This window comes from Rhinolophus sinicus, linkage group LG06 (assembly GCF_036562045.2).
Source record: "Rhinolophus sinicus isolate RSC01 linkage group LG06, ASM3656204v1, whole genome shotgun sequence".
NCBI lineage: Eukaryota > Metazoa > Chordata > Mammalia > Chiroptera > Rhinolophidae > Rhinolophus > Rhinolophus sinicus.
In genome coordinates this window covers 45,622,749-45,639,560 of record NC_133756.1, presented here as the reverse complement: position 1 = coordinate 45,639,560, position 16,812 = coordinate 45,622,749, and the positions used below count along the sequence as shown (strand labels likewise).

The window sequence follows — 16,812 nt, the reverse complement described above, 5'->3', positions numbered from 1 at the left end:
CAAACCGAAACCCATATAAACAGACAAAATGACTACAACTTTTAGGTTAAAAAGGCTGCTTTATAGATTCAGAGTTACAATCCTTTAAAACTCTCAACACTTCTCTCTGAATATCCTAATGAAACTATTTATTTATTTATTCCCCCCCAAACTTCTGGACCTAGGGTTGTCCCCAACCTGTCCTTTTCTTAAACAATTTCCTGAAACATACAGGGCCACAATTTGGTATTCATTGTTTTCTAAGCATATGAATTATACTCTAAGGAATAAAATAGTAGTAGTAGTAGTAGTAGTAGTAGTAGTAGTAGTAGTAGTAGATTCCAGGAAGGAAAAAAAAATATTATGTATTACAATGAATAAACTACAAAAAATAAATACTATGACTGTGAAAAAATGTAGATGTATAAAGTATTATGCTACAAAAAGAAAATGAGTAGAAAATGTGAAATCTGAGGGGTGAAAATCCATCCAAACATACTTTTCAATGAAGAAAATTATGTAAAAACAGTTATTTAAGAATTAACGCATTAGCCAATAAAAATGAAACCTACTATATAAAAATAGAATTAAAGCTAAATATGATACAAAGACACCCCCTTTTCGATAAAAGTGAGGACTAATCAACTTGAATGTGCCACAGATAACATATTTCATTTAATCCTCACAAAACAGACTGTTAGATGCATCTTCCCTTCCTTTCCTGTCACCCTAATAAGGTTTTTAACATCATACTTGTATATGTGTTTAGTTTGGGGTTTTTCTCCCAGTTAGAAATAGATTCACAACACATAAGGTTCAGACAATCATAAGGAGGGGAAACCAACAATAACCTATAATCTTATCTCCAGAGGTAGTAGCAGGCAGCATTTAGATAGCCATTTTACAAATCTGCAATGTTAGTTATCTTGCCAAAGATTACTACTTAGCTACTATAATATCAGTGCTGAGATTCAACATACTGTGATCTAGCTCCACGAACCACAGATTTTCCAAATAAAATTAACCAATTTATTCTGGGAGAAAAAATTAGGAGCCTCCTAACAAAACAAAGATACACTAGTTTTATATTTTAAAAAAGGTTCCACTTCTGTAAGGAGTAATCCAATTTATAAGTCACTCAGATGATGAATGAGTTGAAGATAAATGATAAATTAATCAATGTATAAAATACAGCCTCAAAGAAATCCTGAATAACATGAAGTGTGCTTGTCAAATGACTTCTACCTGATGGACTTGCCAATATAACTCGTTCTCCATTTCCTTTATAAAACACTACCATCCCATCATCTGCAAATGGCGAAAATGCCCACACACGTCTACTCCTACTAACCAAATTGTATGTTTTAACAGTTAGTTGTGTTTTCCCAAATCTATCTGTGTTATACTCACATAGGTTTGTAAATATCACACAACCCATAAAAGCCAAGCACAAAATAAAAGGCTGTTGTTTCTAACATACTTAATAGTAAACGCTTCTAATACACATTTTAAAAGCAAGTCTCTTTAAAACCAACTAAAAATATTAGAAAAATGATCATAAAAAATGCAGGATAGTTGAACTCAGAATTTATGAGTGTGAAATCTCCAATTTAAAGACACTGAAAATAAGAATTATTGCCAATGAACTAATATTTAGGTCCCACGAAAATTATAGTTAAATCCAACACTAATTTGCCTTTGACTGGAAGACAGACAAATAGTGAGACAATGGTATCTTTACAGGACAAACTATCATCATTTCAAGTTAAAGTAATTATGAAAAAAGGCACGCCAGAAATATAGTGAAATCATAATATAAGATGATAAGAAAATGCTAAGATACTTTTCCCCAACTCTACATTAAAAAACAAAACAAAAAGAAAACCTCACTAATACGATTTACTAGTTTTATTGGAGAAATGAAAAAAATACTTACATCATTTAGCTATGGAACATTTTAATATGTTACCACCAACATATATGACAGTGAAATATTTTGTGGAATTAAATAGAACATATACTGAATTGTAAACAAAATGTGAGTTTAGACTTTTCTTATTTTTCCAATGCTTTAAAAGCATAAATGCTAATTTTTATTTTCAGAGAAAAATATTATTGCTTTGATCTTTTTTAGGAGATAATATACTCTGATAAGAAACATGTTTTCTAGAATAAATACTTCAACAGATATTTCCTCCCCTCGCTTCTACTCCTTACTTGTTCTCTTAAAATATAACTGGAAATTAGAACAACAAATAGGGAAACAGAAACATCTTTGATAATAAAACCTATTGCCCAAAAGAGCCACATGAAGACTAAAAAGGTTAATTTCAAATGAACCTTCTTGAAATTAACTGGCTGCAATTCTGAGTTCTTTCTTCTTGGCATTTTTCCCATGACAGAAATGGTTCTTTCCTGCCATATACTTCTGTGCTGCTTCTTTTTTTTTTTTTTTTTGGAGGGGGGGGGGAGATGGGGAGGCTGTTAAAATAAGTGATTTTTTTTTGCCCTCACTTTTATTTCTTCCTGCCTTTGTTATGCGTTTTAAAAAGAAAAGAAATCACAACCATCAAACATAGAATTTTCCCTATTTCTCACTGGAAGGTAGGCAAAAAGACAAGGAGAGAAGAATGTCTCCAAGGCCCAACTGCTGCCTTTCTCCCTTCAATTCCAATGAAGCCACAATCCCCCTCTTCCGCCTTCTTTGTTTTCTCTTTCCAACATAAATACTACTAAGTTTAAGCAAAGTATTCGGTGATAGGTTGAAAGGTGTTATGCATCAGTGAGAAAGGAAAAAGACGAAGCTACAGCTATGTACACAAAAATGTGCCCAAACCTGGTAAGTCAGTCATTCACAGAAGCCCCAGTAAGTACAGGTTAATGGGATTGTGTTACATGTTGTATGTCAACTCAACAGTTTAATGCCCACACTGGTGATTAATTCCGAGATGAGGCAACTCATCCCGGAATTAATCAGATTTTAACTCTGCTCTATGTGTGCCTGCACGTGTGCGCAGGGACATAGGTACACAGACATCTCAACAGACTTCTATGTAAAAGAGTGACAGCAAATTCAGAAGGAAAAACTTTCCTATTTAGCTAAAAAAAAAAAATTCATCAAACGTGGGCTTCTTTTTCTACCAATGACAAATAATCCCCTTTTACCTATCCTGAAATAATAATTTCATAAATTATTGTTTAAATAATCTTCCAGTATAATTTGCTGACAAAATTCATCACTACCTAATGATAGGGCATAGCTAATCATCACCTATATTCGTGACAGGAGAATACAAAAAAGTTTGAAAATAGAAAAGGTGCCCCAGATTACAGGAATGCACTGCTTGTGTTAGTCATCAACCTGCTCAATTAAATCACATCCACCTGAGCTTTGCAGCTTAAAATTCAATCCACAGTTTGCAGTGCTGACATGGATATGATAAGACAGAAGAACAGAAACACCACTCTGAAGTAACCTCACTGAACCGCACATGTTTTGACCCTTTTTGTCCTCCCTGGAGCTTTTGCTACCTGGCAAATGCAACTCTAAAACTGCACTTGTATCTCCAGATCTTTGCTGTTAGCCAAGCAGAAACCTATTTCTCCCAGGGACCAGCAGCCAGAGAGGTGTTCTCTGAAGAAGACTTCTAAATGAGTGTGTGAGCTGAACTCTTACTGAACTGAATTAATTATTAACGATGCAGATGGAGCTGTCCAAATGATAAGAATAGCTCCTGACGAGTCATGATCCAAGCTTTCATTAAACCATTTCAGGCATACTAATGGTTTCCCACTGCTCATTACTTACAAGTACTTTCCTCATAGATATAATCACTCTAGTGGCCTGTAGGCAAGGCGTTCAATAGAAATACGGAAGTAGGAAGTTTTATCTTCCATAGCATATTATTTTTCTTCACAGAACATTATTAAAAATGTACACTTATTTAATACTACTAAGTTAAACGGTTTCAATTCAGAAAAGTTGGAAATGCAAAAAACTTGTAAGAATGCTCCTTACAAGTGCAGTACACTATGTAATTTATATCAAGATCTGTGTCTGAATTGACTTTAAAGTATCCCATTATTACCAGTAAGACATATGTAGGTAAATATATCAACATTCAACAAACAGGTACTGTACAATCATATCATATCTCAGTTTCGGTTATATATGCAAAATAATGTTTTATAAACTCTCTATCACTGTGGCTCTCTGTGTTGGGACGATTAGAGGGCAAAGCAATTGCGAGAGAAGAATTACTCCTAGGGTCTGTACTGTGATTGCTACCTGCTGTTTTGTTTTGTTTTAAGTTGGGAACACTGTTCCCAAAAGCCCTTCACATCTCAACTTAAATGATTTGGTAGAGGATAATAAAGACACCATAAATGGGCAATATAATAAAATGCCCTTTACCTCTGTTCTTACTGAAGCTGAGTATGTGTGAACATTAGTTCCTTTCACCAAGTGAAATGTTCCTTAATACTCTTAAGTCAGTATTTGTCTTTAGAGATAGAAAATAAACAAAACTGCAGTCTAAAGAAGTAAACACATGATAATTGTATAGAACAACTATCCTTAAACATGGTCTTCACAATTTTCAAAACATCAACATGCTTGGCCAAGGGCTCAGGGGGAAAAAAGATGCCTGTATCTTTAAGGATCACTTCTCTTCATGTCAGCTTTTTGTCTTATAATTCAAGATAGACTCAGGCTGTGTTAACATGAGTAAACCAAGAACAAAAACTGGGACAATCATCTGGATTGAATAATTCTATTGAGAAATCAGCTTTCTAGGAACACTTGGGAATGTTTTACTGACTTGATTCACACAGGCATGCATCTTAAATTTTCATTTTGCTTTGTGTAAGTATGTAAAAAGTTAATTTTAATGACAAAAGCACATACGCTTCAAGTAGTTTTAAATTTCCTTGAACTACTAAAATTTTTCTCAATTTTATGAAACACTAGTTAATCACAGAAATATCCTAAAATAAGCTCATTGTGTCACTTTTTAAAGGAAAAAAAAAAAAAACCTCTTAATAATAAAAAGATATGGGCAGTATTTAAACTTGTTTATGTTTCCTCTTTAATCGTAGGTCAATAACACCTATTTGAAACAACATAATGCTAAAACTGAGTGAAAGGTTTTAAATACTGAAATCCAAATATTTTAGCTACATTTTTTCATTTGAACTATATTTCAAATATTTCACTAACAATAATGTAAGAAATTAAAAATACCTAATGTCCCTATACTTATATCAAATTTATTTAAAAATAAAAGTTCTTAAAAACCAGTATTTATATTTGGTATTTTAAGTCTTAGAAAAAGAATTTTATTTCTAATAAGTTTAAAATTGATCTATTATTCACTTATTAATCTAAGCTTAAAATATTGTTTCGTGCTCTGAAAAGAAGTTAGGGTGTGGACATTTAAAAGTATTAAACTACCATGTGGAAATTAAGACAAATATTGAGCTAATGTTCTTTCACTTCCATAAAACATTCATTTAATTTCATAAATGCTACACAGGCTTGGTACAGACTAACATTACAGATTTTGGAGACCTAGTTTCCTGAATTAAAACTCTTAGCAAAAGAAACCTCCACTACTCAAAGACAAAATATGCTATATATCTCAGTCATTCCTTTCTAATTATCAAACTAGTTTCAAATCATTCAATCTTAATATGGCTTATGTAGGAGTATATTTTTTAAGATTACGACACGACATTTTATCTAAATTAGAAATGAGAAAATCTACTTTTTAGAGGAGAGAGGATTTTCAGGAAAAGTACTAATTAGCAGTAATACTAACTTAAAATAAAGAGTTTTATCCCATAAGCTAGACGTGTTTTTAATTTTTGAATGCATCGATACATTGACAATGAAACAAATTACCCTTTTTCAATAACACTGCTGACGCAGCAAGCTAAAAATGAAGGGAAAATAGAGTCTGCTTACCAGAATAATGAAGGTAACAGGTCCAATGAAACTCCATATAAAATAGTTATCAACATGAAGCCAGCAACTAGTGTGAAAAAAGAGCATGTACTGAGCAAGTAGCTTCAACGGATCCTCAACATCACAAGGAAAACAGATTTTGAAAATCTAACAAAACTATCTGTACGTTGCCTTTGAACAGTCATTTATCTCGGGCAAAAACAATTTTATTCATTCTGAGTTAGCTTTGACTTAAAGAGTAGTAGTATTTTATTTACTCCCACTTACTGGTTTTCATTTCAGGTTTGAAATTTGATAACAGTATAATTATGTTTATATGGGGAAAATAATAAACCCCAATATGCCCCAATCCCTAATTCTTAAGACCTCTGACTTTACTAAGAAAAACTTGAAATTCAACCTTCCAAATTGTATAATTATTGTAAATCTTCAATTTTCAAGTTCTTATCTTCAATTTCTGCCTTTCAGATCTATACGTGTGCTAAAGTGTTTAACTCTATGGACTATAACAGACAAAAAAAAAGTTACATGTTATGTTTGTTGCAAAACTGTATAGCATAAATATAATACCTCAACTGGGAATAGATGAATACTAGAAAAAAAAAAATCAAAGCATAAACTCATACACTAGTAAAGGATGCATAAACGTATTAAGACAGATTTTACCTAGTGGTTCATTTTTCATATAACACTGAATCCCCACTGAATTTCTTTTATTTGTCTTTCATCATTTGTACAGTCACAAAGCTTTCTTTAGTCCAAAGAATCTTTATGTAACTAATTTTATCAAAGGGAAAAATAAACAGAATTGGAAGGCAAATTCATGCCTTTAGCAAATAAAATCCTTAGAAACATGGCTATGCCTACCTTCTGTCACTTTCCATAAATATCTATATTTTTATAAATTAAAGACAGTGACTTATTTTAATCCTTTCAAACTGCCTGATAAAATATTATCAAAGTAAAACATATGGGAAGGAATGTGCTACTGTCACAATTCAGAATGAGAGTTAGCTAGAGGGTGGGCTGCATAAAGAGAGCTAATGAAGCATTAGCTTAAAACTGAGTAGTTAAACCTGTCAAATGCTTTAAATTCAGAAGAATTTTTACTTAATATCTTTCTAAGGCCAAAAAGTTATTTACTTTTTCAATTTGTTTCAGGTCAATCTTTTGTGTTAAAAAGAAAGTCCATAATTTAGAATCTGCCTCGCCAGAGTACAAATCCTCTGAACCTAGAAAATTACAAAAGACTTGATTGTAATTTGTGCACGGCATGCCCATTCTCTCACCAATAAAGCTTTCAGGGGCTATTTTAGTCTGTCAGGGAACCTCACTGACAGCTAACAGGCTTTAAAAAATTATTCACTTGAAAAACACTCAGGTCGCTTGCAATTACTCACGCTTTTTCTGTTCCATAGCTCTTATAGTCAATAGCAGCTGAAACTCCAACCACTGTGGCAGGAAACAAGTAACCAGCAACATAGTAATATTTCTTTCTTGAATATTCACTTTCAAAAACTTCAACTAGCATCAGATAGAGCTGCACACCTTCTAAGCACATCCAAGCAAAAGCAGCCAAAAAGAAAAAGTGTAGAAGTCCTGCAAATATTGAGCATGCAATCTATAAAGGAAAAGAATAAAAATAAAAATAAAAAACACAAAAGAAAATGCATGAATATAAACAGCCCACTCCAAAATTATAAAATAGTCCCTGACAGGGCTCACTGCTGCCTTTAAAATACATCATTATTTAGAATAAAGTACTGCTTCTTTAAAATTTATTATTCATAAGTGGAAATGAATTATAAACACTGCCAAATTTGAAGAGTTTAATGGTTATAGAGGATATTGCCAGGTATGCTAAAAATTTCGTTGCTAAAAGACATTACTGTTTTTAGAGAAATTTTGTGCAAGTAAGAAAACATCTTAATTTCTCTTCTAGAATTATCCACTATGAAATCTGAATATCCTACTTGTAGATGATCTGTTTTAAGTCTTTAGAACACTTGTTTCCAAATATATTATTTCTATTTTTTTCTGTAACAGAATGTTTTAAATTTGCTTTAATGACAAATACCCCAGGCTCTAATTACCTAACATGATTTTCCTGTCCTATGGGAAGCATTCTTAAAATTCACCCCAGCGCAGATGAATAAAGGGTGAACAATTAACTAATTATCAAGTTCTATTTCTAAAATTGAGACCTCATGATGAATAAACTACTTAGAATATGAAGAAATGATCACTGGTCAGAATGACTCTGTGAGCAAAATGAAAATTGTAAAAATAGGATCTTCTCCTTTCAATATCCCCAGCATTCTTCTATGCAAATTAGGTGTCTCAATAACAACCCAGAAAAATAGAACTGTACCTTAATTCAAGAAATGAATTAACTCATAATAATTTTACTTAATGATTGGGTTTTTATTACAGACTGTCCTTCAATAATTGCCATGTCAATTATATTAAGTTACAAGGTCAAATATTAATATCAGCATATGAGTGGATTCACACTTGTTACAATAATTTTCAGAGATACAAGGTCAATAAACTAAAGGGGTACTTACCATGTATTTTGTCTTATCAATGCCTATGAGAAAAATAAATTCAGCAATGAAAAGGTTGATACAAAGGTTCTTGTGAATAGTATTACGGTCACTCTGTAGACCGCGGAAAAAGCAGAAGGTGAAGATGCAAATAGCCAGGCAAACAAGGGAAATGACAATCCCCACCCAGGTGATGACTGTAAGTAGTAATTCGTGAACTCCATCTTTGTACTGAAAATAAAAACATATGAGGAACATCAATATTCCTGCATTCCATATACCTAAAGGTAAGATAGCATTTACATGTGATAGCTCATCTCTTACTAATACTAAACTCTCTGAATATTTATGTGTTCAAATGGGGCACAATACTAAAAAGATATTTTGATTATACAACAGAGTTCAATATTATCTTAACTTTTATACCCAAAGAACGATCTATGAAAAGTGGAAGATTTTAGAAAAGAATGCAAGAGCCCAATTATTTCAAAATAGTGATTGAAATAATTACCTACATAAACAGAGAAAATATATAGTAGGATAAAGAATACTTAGTTATGATGAAAAATAATTGGCATTTTAATGATTTTTCCAGGCTAACACAAGTCAAATTTTAAGTTTTAAATTTCTCCTTGGGTTTTTATATTATATTTATGTAAGAGTCAAGTACATAACAGATTTGAGAGTTAGTGTTTTAGTTCTTAAAATATTTTTCTCTTCTAGCTCTCATTTTCTTAATTATCACAAAAAAGAATACTAAGAAGCATTCCAGAAGTCATTCTGACATTTCAAAATCTGCAGTTTTGCAGTGTTGCAAAATGGTAAGGAAACAAAATAACAGTTGTTATGAGATTCAAACATGCAAGACGTGGAGGGCAGGATAAACATCAGAGCCCTTTCTCTTTAGCATGACCTATTGCTGTTCAATCCCTGACCGACTCTGCCAAACATGCCCAAAGGAGAAAAACTTAGGAGTCTCTAAAGCACATGGTTTTGAGAAGTAACAATAAACATAGTACCAAGGCTTACTAAAATATATGGACAGTGTAGAAACAATTAAAAATCCACATTACTTTGTTTGCTTTTTAGTTACGATAAGCACCCAAAGAAGGGTCTATTACACAAGCTGTTTTGAATCTCTGAGGTTTTTCTCTGCTACTAATTATAAGTGCAAATACTTACTGCAATTTCCCTGTGGGCCATGAGAATTGCAAAATTGGTGAGGTGGCTGCATGCACACGTTGTACGAGTTTTATTAGTGTCAACCAGCTTGCAGCCCTGGGTAGACCAATATCCCATCATAGTTCTCTCTGAGTAGTTCCAGAAGGAGCAGTTTGCATTGAAATAATTGTCAGGCTGGGAAATAAAATGACAAGATAAAATTAGGATTTTACACTCTAAGATGGCAATAGCAATTGTTTAATATGTGGAAAAAGGTAATTTAGATTAAACTTTGCATGTTTCGGACTATAAAGTTTTTCATCAGCAAAACTGTAGCCTATGTTATACAAGGCAGATATCTAACTTAAAGGGGTTTTATAGTCCGAAACACTCTAAAGTGTACTTCAAATTACCAAAGACCCATTTTACACATTACAATTTCCATCTTATGATTTTACATACTGATGGTACATTAGAATAATTTTTCTTTTCTGACAAAATTAGAGCCATGAATTTGTTCTGAGAAAATTCTGTAAGGACCAAGTGTTTTAAAATCCATTTTCCATTTTGGGTTCGTTTTTGTTCCAACTGACACGTTAGCAACATCAAAGTTCTTAAAGTTCTTAAGGAGTGAATCAACCACAACAAATACAAGAGAACAGCCACACAGATTTATTTTTCTTTGCCAATTCTAGAGATCCACTTAGCTATCTGTGGGAACTTATTCACTCTACTTATAAAAACAGTAAAAATTCTTCAGACAATATTTCAACATAGTGTCATTTTTTAACTACTAACTTGCATTGTAAGGCACAACAGAGGAATCACATCTAGATGTTTAAAAATACAGTCCTTGTAATTGTGTCAAATATGATCAGTAAAACAAAACAAAAAAAAATAATCTGCCACACTAAAAAGGTACGGAGTCCTATCAGTTAATAATACTCAGCTATCCTGCTGCCTAAGGTAAAAGTTAATTTTCATTCTAAAACAAATTACAGTCGTTTACATTTTCCTATTGATTACTGTCTTAGCTTTCATTAAGAATACACTTAAGTTCTAATAATCACTGAACCTCATTTAATTTTATGTTCACATACTTAAATAAACTTGTGACTCTGACCTGGTCCAACATTTGAAATTCTAATGGAAAGGGCCTTTCTCTCCTCTCTGCCATTTCTCCATGCCGGTCTCCCTATCCCCAGAAAGTTACTTTTGCTTTTTGTCCTCAATGGTTTTATAACCTTCCACTACTTCATTAACATACATAACTTACATCAATGTGTGGCAGGGTAAAAAGCACAGGATCTGTCAAGTATACTCGGCTGGATTCTTTATTGATTGAAACTGAAATGACATGGGAATTCACTGCAATGGTGCTATTACGACCAATAAAGTCAGCTCCCAGTTTTATGGTTGCATTTTCTGTGCTAAGGAACTGTCCCAGACTCCGGTAAATGATGAACACCAACTTTGCAAGCCCTAGGAAAGTAAAAATAGTCAGATGATTGTACAGGAAATACACATGAATAAAAAAGATACATTAAAATAAGAAAATGAAAAAAAAATGTCCCGATAGAATCTTTATTTAGATTAAGTTTAGGGAAACAGCAAAGCATTATTTTAAATCTGCTTTTAAATGTTAAGCTGTATTAGTTATATTAGGAGTGAAATACTCTGCATTTTAGAACAGGTTTAACTGAACAAAAAAACCTGTCAATTTTTAAAAGACTATTCTCTTACCGTTCCTGCTGTTCTGTTTGACAGTATTTGCAGAGAGTTGGATTGAGCTGCCTGCTCCTTTGATGCCCAGAGGAAATTTAAAGTCTTGGACCTGCCCTTCTGTACTGAGTACTGCGACTTCTAGAACTGGATGAGGCAAAGGATAAAGGAGGCAGAATAAAAGAGAATTCTTTAAACTACAAAGAGGCAAATGATAATTGCATGGAAACCACTGTTACTTTTTATCTCCTTACAAACTTTATTGTTAAGAGTTCAACGAAATCATGAACAAACAACTACATTATTCTAAGAAATCTTGAGACTGGACTACTCTAAAAAATTTCATATAATCATTGCACCATTTTCTTCATAGATTTTTATCTTTTGCGATGAACTAATTCCAGACTTTTAGCCTATGAATACGAACAGTGTATGAATTCATAGTAAACAACTTTCAAAGTTTCATTTAAATCATTAAACGAAAGTATCTCAAAATGATTTTTCTGGCTCTATGTCAGATAACTTTTCAATGCCCAATACCTGTCAATGGAAAAACTCATTATAAAGTATAAATGTGAATGCCTTTATTGCATATATACATCTATCTCTATGTATATGAGTACGATACATTTTAGTATAAGATTGTACAGGTCAGTTTTGTAGTAATAGATTTTCTCTAATTTATGCAAGTAGTAAGACCAACATAACATACTCATGAGAAAATGTTATGGCATTATATTACAACTTCCTATCAATTCTCACTAGTAACCATCAATCTTCACATCTGTAAGTTAGGTAAAATAAGCTCCATGTGACAAATCTGGCCTGCCACCTGTCTTTGTAAATAAAGCTTTATTAGAACACAACATGCTTCCTCATTTACATATGGTCTTATGGCTGCTTTGGTACTACAATGCCAGTTAAATATTTGTAACTTAGAGCACATGGCCTGGAATGCCTAACATGTATACTATTTGGGCTTTTTAGTAAAAGTTTGTCAACCAAGAGTAACACATACTCTTAATAATTTAATAAATATAGTCCATATATTTTTCCTATATTTCAACCTCTCTAATGGTGCATATTCTTGCATAACTATTTCTATCCTTAAACACATGTGTCTGTGTACACACACACACACACACACACACACACACGATAAATTTGTTCACTTCTCTTTTTACAAAAATGGGCTTATACCATTACAGAGTAACTCTTGGATGCCAGTTTACTTTTTATCTTTCATAACTTTGTTTTGTAAAACACATATAAATTTAGTCATGAATATGAAATAATAACACTGGAAGATTTCTATAAGCTATCAGACCACGTGTCAAGAACCTGAAATACAAGTTTATAATGAGAGTCATATAACTCCAAGAGTTCTATAAGCTGCAGAAGCTGGCTGAGATACTTATTTTATTGAGTCGCTTAGAAAGATTAAGCAGGTGGGTAGATAAATTATTTCCTCTCCTCATATCAGATTCCATGTGTGTGTGTGGGTAGGGGGTGAAAAGGAAAAGAAGAGTGACAAAAATATACATCTAATCATATATACCTTTCTCTTCCTTATACTGAAAGGGACTCTCAATTATTAATTATTCTTAAATGTGAGAGAAGACAGGGTAAAAGAAATCCTTTGAGTTTCATGAAATGTTCCAAATATAGATATACATGCACAAAGAGTTAATTTGAATCAACAAATATTCACTTCTAAGAGTTTAAAAATCACGTCAATAAAAACAAAATTAATAATTTGTTGGAATTTTTTTAAAAAGGATCATTAACACAGATAGTTGAGAATAATGAACTTAATACCAATAAATATAAATACATATTATTATTTTTATATTTAAGTATAAGAACACACAAAAGGGAAAACTAACTAGAAACATAAAAGTGACTAAAATAAATTAAAAACCCAAAAGTTCATGACCATTAAAAAAAATAAACTAATAGTTAAATATATACATGTAAAAGTATTTAATAAATTATACACACTTTATAACATCCTGAACAAATTGAGTTTAACTCAAAAAGGCATACAGAAATTAATGCATTAGAAAATACATTAATCAAATTCACCATATTAAGAAAATAAAAACATTAACAGAAAGAACTGAACAATTTTAACATCTATTCAATTGTATAAGAAATTTTTATAAAATAATAGGAACAAAAAGAAAATTCCTTGCTCAGATCAAGTTTCTGTTATCAGATAAAGGTTATCTTTCTAAACCTACAGCAAACAATGGTTACAAAACTCTAGAAACATTCCTTTTAAAGTTAGGATGATCCCTATTACAGATTTTTATTTAGCATTGTACTAAAAGGCCTAACTAATGCAGTAACTAAAGAAAAATAAAAGGCATAAAGACTGGAAGGAAAACGCAAACTTGTATTATTTACAGAACATATAATTAACTACATAGCAGTCTTGAGGGAGGCTCTAACTACCATCAGAAGTAAAAAAAAAAAAAAAATTAGCAAGGCTGCGATCAGCAACAACAATTATAATATGTAATTTTAAAACAGATGTTACTTATAATAAAAAACAAATAGTGTAAGTTAACCTAGGAATAAACCTAATAAAAGAAAAGTGTAAGATATTAATGGGAGAAACACAGAACTTTATTAGAAAACCTAAAAACAAATGGAGGATTATATTATGGTGTTATTTGGGAGAACTCAACAAGTAAATCTGTGACACCACTTTTAAAAATCAATCTATAAACTCAGTCTAATTCTAATTTAAAAATTCCAACAAGATTTTTTTTGGTGTGCATAACCTGACAAGCTGATTATTAAAATTACATGGGGAAGACATGCCCAAAGCAGCCAAGGCAATTCCTTAAGGAACAGGGTTGAAAGAACTCACCAAATATCAATAATACCGAAACAAAACAAAAGCAACAACAAAGAACACACACTCCTAACATATACAGAAACTTGATATATGACAGAGATATCACTACAAACCACTGGGGAAAGGAATGGATTATGCACCACTGATTATTCATATGGAAAACAAAATCAAATTAGTTCCCTCCCCCTATTATAAACAAATTAAATTTCAGGTGCATTAAATACATAAGTGTAAAAAGACAAAGTTTTATCATTCCTAAAGAAAATAAAGATCTTTATAACTGCAAAGTAGAGAAAATTTACTTGAGTAGGAAACCAAAAAGGAAAATATTTCTTAAATAAAATAGCAAAAATGAAAAGCACCAACCCTAAAAGAATATACTGATAAATTTCACTTCATTATTCTGTAAAACAAATGTTACCCTGAACAAAGTAAAAAAGAGAAGGCATAAATAAATATTGCAATTATATAATCCTCAAAGAAAGTATCTAGAATGCATTATTTACAGAAAATCAGGAAAACAGGAAAAAGGTGTGGACAACAAAAACAGGAAAGAAAACTAACATAGCCAAGAAATGCATTACGTAGTCAAAGAACTACAAATTAAAATAATGTTATCAATTCAAACCCATTAAAATGACGAAGTTTATGTCAACAATAAAATGTTAGCAAAGAGAGTGATAAGAAATAATGGTATTATAGGTGAGAAGGTAAATTGGTAAAACAGTATCAGAAAGCAATTTGGCAGTAATTAGTAAAGTTGAAGATAGATATGTTCTATTACTCAAAAATTCTAAGTATGTGTGTGCATATATGTCCATAAAGACATACGTATGAGCAGGAAGACATAAAAAAATCTTCACTGTAGTTTCCCTTATAGTATCAGCAAAAAAGCTTAAGCCACTAAAGTACCATTGGTACAGTTAAATAATTGTGGAGTATTCTTAAATAGATCAGATGATTGAGCTAGAGACGTATGTAATCCACATGTATACATACGAAAATTATAATGGTACAGAAAAATCATACAATTGCATCTATAGCGTGAAATCATTAATGTTAAAAATATTGTAAAAAATAGTTAAATGTACATTACCTATAGAGCAAAATAAAAAGAAAAATAGCTTACTAATGCTAACAAATAAATTAAGGATGATGGTTACTCCCTTTTCTTGACCTGATGAGGAAGGAGGACACCCAGGGGCTTACACATTATCTAGAAACTATTTCTTTCCCCCGAAATCTGAAGCAAATATGGTAAAATACTAAGATGTGGTTGCCGGGTGACTGGAACACAGATGTTTAGGATACTCTCTATTTCTGTATGCTTGAAATAATGTATGCCTTGTTCAATAGATTTCCTGAAAAGTGAATACACTTGATTCATAGAAGAACCACCCAGAATCTCACTCACAGCCAATTCTGTACATAGGATTTTAATATATTTCTCTGTCTTTCTACTTTTCAAATTCATTGTGGAGTATCTGCTGCAATGAGAAGAAGGAAGAAGGGAAGTAAGAGAGCATACAGGGAAAACTATGACTTCTGCCAGAAGAGGCACATTCGGGGCTCCATCAGTCTGAGTCCCATGGGGGAGACTGAAGGCGACAGGGAGCAAGGCCAAAGCCAAGCCTCAATGGTAATGCGGCATAAAGAAGTATAAACCTTTGTTGTGAGCTGCTGTGAATGAAGGGGGGTTGTTACTGGAATATAACTACACCTAAATTGATGGATACAATCAAGCTGGCTGATAAGCCTACTGGGAAAATAAATGATAGGGAATTTTATAATGGATGGATGAGGCTGGTAATACCTAAACCACCTAATCAATCATAAGATCACAAAGAAAAACAACCAAACATTATGCGTACGTGCCTCTTGAATATGATATAACAGAACGTTCTCGGGGGAGTGGGGACCTTAAACCTGACCTGATGAAGCCTCTAGATCTAATTGTTAGATCAGTCATGGTAAAATGATATCCTGGGGATGAAATAAGCCAAATCTAGAATGTGGGGAATTCTACAGCACAAATTATCCACTTGATTTCTTCAACAAGAATGAAAAAGGTGTTTTATTTTGCTTTGTTTTTTTATAATAAAGATGAAAGAAGAAATGACTTTTAATTCAGTGACTCGAGCAATGTATTAATCAAACGTATGATATAGACTTGTTTGTATCTTGGTTAAAAAAATCATTAACAAATTTACAAAAATCTAGTAAATTTAAAAACATTTTTGTTATTTTTTTGAACTATTTTTGTCAATTTGTTAAACTGTAATAATGACATCGTAGGTTTTTTAAAAATATGGGATACGTATTCAAGCACTTACAGTCATAATACGTTAGGATTTGTTTTAAAATAATGCAATGGAGAGAAGAATAAGTTAAATGGGATTAGCTAGATGTTAAAGCTGGGTAATGAAGATTTTTTTATCAAAAATAAAAACCTCTGTTCCTCTCAAGGTATCATTAAGAAAATGTTTTAAAAAGTTACATGTTGAGGGAAAACATTCACAGTACATATACCCGACAAAAGATTTATATTGGGAATATATAAAGAATCTTTATAA

At 32.1% G+C, this 16,812-nt stretch overlaps 1 protein-coding gene across 43 annotated transcripts in view; it reads right to left on the bottom strand.

Annotated features, from left to right (window-relative positions):
- ADGRL2 (adhesion G protein-coupled receptor L2) overlaps positions 1 to 16,812 on the bottom strand; it is a 597,884-nt gene that overhangs the window by 14,976 nt on the left and 566,096 nt on the right. For all 43 annotated transcript variants that reach the window (XM_074335025.1, XM_074335028.1, XM_074335029.1 and 40 more), the window contains 6 exons: positions 11,395 to 11,520; positions 10,928 to 11,133; positions 9,673 to 9,846; positions 8,512 to 8,721; positions 7,345 to 7,565; positions 5,945 to 6,011 (listed from right to left, as the gene is read on the bottom strand). In XM_074335025.1, coding sequence (XP_074191126.1) covers positions 5,945 to 6,011; positions 7,345 to 7,565; positions 8,512 to 8,721; positions 9,673 to 9,846; positions 10,928 to 11,133; positions 11,395 to 11,520 — 1,004 coding nt within the window. The remainder of the gene's footprint in view (positions 1 to 5,944; positions 6,012 to 7,344; positions 7,566 to 8,511; positions 8,722 to 9,672; positions 9,847 to 10,927; positions 11,134 to 11,394; positions 11,521 to 16,812) is intronic.